The sequence below is a fragment of the Zingiber officinale genome, chromosome 3A, assembly GCF_018446385.1.
Source record: "Zingiber officinale cultivar Zhangliang chromosome 3A, Zo_v1.1, whole genome shotgun sequence".
Taxonomy (NCBI): Eukaryota; Viridiplantae; Streptophyta; class Magnoliopsida; order Zingiberales; family Zingiberaceae; genus Zingiber; species Zingiber officinale.
This window is the reverse complement of record NC_055990.1, coordinates 48,351,651-48,354,775: the sequence shown is the minus strand read 5'-3', so window position 1 is coordinate 48,354,775 and position 3,125 is coordinate 48,351,651. Positions and strand designations below refer to the sequence as shown.

Below are 3,125 nucleotides of genomic sequence, written 5' to 3'. Positions count from 1 at the left end.
AATAAAAAAAAAAGACGCTGATGTGTTGCTTTAAAAAAAAACACACTGACGCCCTATTGATTTTTAAAAAAAAAATTGATGAGTTTGGTGCTGTTGCTGGAAAAAGGAATAAGAAAGGAAAATGTTGCTTGAAAAATAAAATAAAAAACACAGAAGAGAAGGTTTGCTAGGAGAGAGGGCTGGAAGGAGAAGAAATTAAAGAAAAAACAAACGATTTCTGTGGGCTGCTTTGTGCTGGTTTAGTGCTTAGGGAAAAAAAACTGCCGATGAAGAATTTTTGGATTAATGTTGGAAGATGAAGAATAAAGAACAGATGGAAGGAGTGGTTTGCGTGGTCGATCTTTTCTGAAAGAGCTTTTGGGAGTGCTTTTTTATCTTCTTCGCTGGAAATCTACGACAACCAAGAAAATACTATACGGCACGGTTTATTTGTAGGAAGTGGAATCTTAATGTTAAATAAGAACAAAGTTGTTGTAAAATGTATCGAAACAAAATTAAGGAATCAAAAATACATTTTTTCTGATCTTTGATCATCGATCTTTAGGCCCATGTACAACGGTAATGGCATCACATCAAATCCACCTGCGAAACTGGATAAGTTGTTCTTTTCTCCCTTCAAAAGAACGAAACATTTTTTAAATGTTTGCATGGACGATAAATCATCACTTCATTCATTCATTCATTCATTGCTTTCTGGGCGCGAGGCCACGGGGCGGAGGCGACGCGGGCGTAGAGGAACTCGTTCCACACGTCGGGGACGCCGGGAAGGCACCAGTGGATGCAGTCTGCGTACGTGGCCGGGTCCGCCTGCTGCTCCGCCGTCAGCAGCTTCCCCTGCCGGAGCGTGTGCACCGACGTGTGCCCGTCCTTGCGCAGCTCCGACAACGCCGTGATTTTCACCATCGACACCGGCACCTTCTTGTTCAGCCTTCTCAGCACCTCCTCCGCCACCTCGAACAGCCGCCAGTCGGTGCCCACGTCCAGCGGGTGCGACAGGTTCCCCACCGGCTGCGTCTCCATGGCGCACTTGATCCCCGCCGGATTATCCCATTCCTCGCTCCTACCACCACCATCGGATTTAATTTAGAATTATATTAAATCATAAATAAATCAGAGTCTCAATAATTAATCTTGATTAATTTTCAAAAGAGACGTTCAGAAGTGGGAAACATCTAGCAACGTAACCGAGTAGAAATTTCGCCTGTCTTGATTAATTATATCTATTTGGTCAACTGCTAATTTCATTTATAATTTTAATTAAAAAGGACAACAAAAAAAATCAACTTACTTGATGTGGTTCGGAGACATGCTCATGAAGAACACCGTGGTCCGCTTTGGATCCACATTCTTCTTCACCCAATTCGCCCATGTATCCAGCACTCTCCGGTACGCCACCGGCCGTTCGACCTCATCGTACTCCGTCGATCCTTCATCGAAGGATCCTCGCCTAACCCAGTCAAGTTAATTCACAATTTTATAAAAGTATATATTTTCAAAATTCAACAACTATGACTAACAATAACGTACAGGACTTTCATGTCGAGCGTGTTCAGCCACCAAATATAAGTGTTAAAAATGAGGAAGTCGACGTTCTTCCAATGTTTTCCGTGCTTGGCGATCGACTTGGGCATTATGATCCGGTTCAGGATGCTGTGCTGGTTCGGGTCGTCCGAGTTGGACTCGACCAGGAACGGAGCCCAATAGAACTCCACGCTCGCGTTGTAATCCTGCAGCATGTACACGTCCATCCAATTAATCAACTAATTAATCGCATCATTCATCTTAATTAACTATAATTGAATCGGCAAGCTAGTTAATTACGTGGAGGCGAAAGACGTTGAGTGAACCGTTCTTGGTGAGGGTCTTCTTGCCGGGTGGAACGGCGGCTTGGACCAGGCAGACCATCGACTCCCATTGATTCCGGTTCAGCGAGTCACCCACGAACATGAACCGCTTCCCCCTCAATCTCTCCAACATTACCCTCGCATCGAATCTTTAATTTTAAAAAAAAAAAAAAAAAGGTTTTATCACCAATTAATCAATATTAATACAATTTTCTGAAAAAATAAAATTTAATATTTTTTTATAAATATAAATATTTGATTATGTTTACCTGGGCAAGGTGCAATCTTGTGGTTGCCAGCGCCACTTCTGGTAGTCGTCATCCCGGCGACCATTCCTCATGCACGTGACTTGCTCGGTCAAGAACTCGCACGCCGGCTCCTTGTAGAGAGGGTAGTTGACGTCGTCGTGCACCCACCGCCCGGTGAACAGATCGCAGCTCGCCGGCACGTCCACCACCACCCGCATCACCTCCTCCCTCCGTTCCTCCTCCTCCTCCTGCTCCTCCTCCATCGACGCCTCCGCCGCAGCAGCCTTTGCCGCGTCTGCTTCCTTGTCGCTAATCATCGGGTCAACGACGAGGAGGCCGAGCTCGTCGACCACGCCGGCGGGCTTGTCTCCCGCGCCTCTGCTGCTGCTGAAAGGGAACTCGGCGATCGACTTCACGTCCTCGTTGTAGATGAAGGTCACGAAGAGGAAGACGGAGATGAGCATCACGAAAACAGAGTACCTCCCGTTCTTCCTGCCGCCGCCACCGCCGCCTCCTCCGATAAACGGCGAGCCTTGCTTCGTTCCGAACGTCTCGGAAGCCAAAACCGACGCTTTCCGGCGAGGCAACATCTTCTCTCTCCCTCTCTCTCTCTACGTAGAAAGCTTGAAGTCAAGCTTCAAGAAATTGTAATAAATAGATAGAAAGAGAGGTAGATGCAGAGACAGAGCAGTTGAAATATGATCGATTTTTTAGATTAAAGAGAAGAAAGAGATTAAAGGGGTAGGTGTCAAAGGGATTCGTTGTGGTTAAGCTTTCTTGTTCTCTTGGCGAATTAATTTATGAGTAAGAAATAAGCTTCAGAAAAAAGGAGATTAATTGACTAATTAAATGGAAACATATCTTATTTGTGTTAATTAACTAATGTTAATATTTTTGTTATAGATCAATTAGTCTGTGCTAACCCAAACGGCTAATAACATAATTGCAACCTTAAGTCAAACATCCCAAATTAATCAACTCAGATTCACTGTCCTGTATTTAGTGGTTCTAGGATCAAAGTCTATGATCTGTC

The 3,125-nt window shown here is 44.7% G+C and overlaps 1 protein-coding gene across 1 annotated transcript; it reads right to left on the bottom strand.

Annotated features, from left to right (window-relative positions):
• Positions 1-500: 500 nt before the first annotated feature.
• Positions 501-2,827, bottom strand: LOC122051859 (protein ESKIMO 1-like). Its single transcript, XM_042613163.1, has 5 exons — positions 2,114-2,827; positions 1,822-1,993; positions 1,528-1,727; positions 1,289-1,447; positions 501-1,060 (listed from the first exon to the last, which is right to left on the bottom strand). The coding sequence occupies exons 1-5, from the start codon at positions 2,680-2,682 to the stop codon at positions 676-678; spliced, it is 1,485 nt and encodes a 494-aa protein (XP_042469097.1). The 5' UTR covers positions 2,683-2,827; the 3' UTR covers positions 501-675.
• Between the last annotated feature and the right edge of the window lie 298 nt (positions 2,828-3,125).

Excerpts from the sequence above, each read along its gene's own strand:
- LOC122051859 (XM_042613163.1), bottom strand. The coding sequence starts at position 2,682 with ATGTTGCCTCGCCGGAAAGCGTCGGTTTTGGCTTCCGAGACGTTCGGA. Across the intron at positions 1,448-1,527 it reads ACGCTCGACATGAAAGTCCT|GCGAGGATCCTTCGATGAAG; the intron begins GTACGTTATTGT and ends TGACTGGGTTAG. Across the intron at positions 1,061-1,288 it reads ATGTCTCCGAACCACATCAA|GAGCGAGGAATGGGATAATC; the intron begins GTAAGTTGATTT and ends TGGTGGTGGTAG.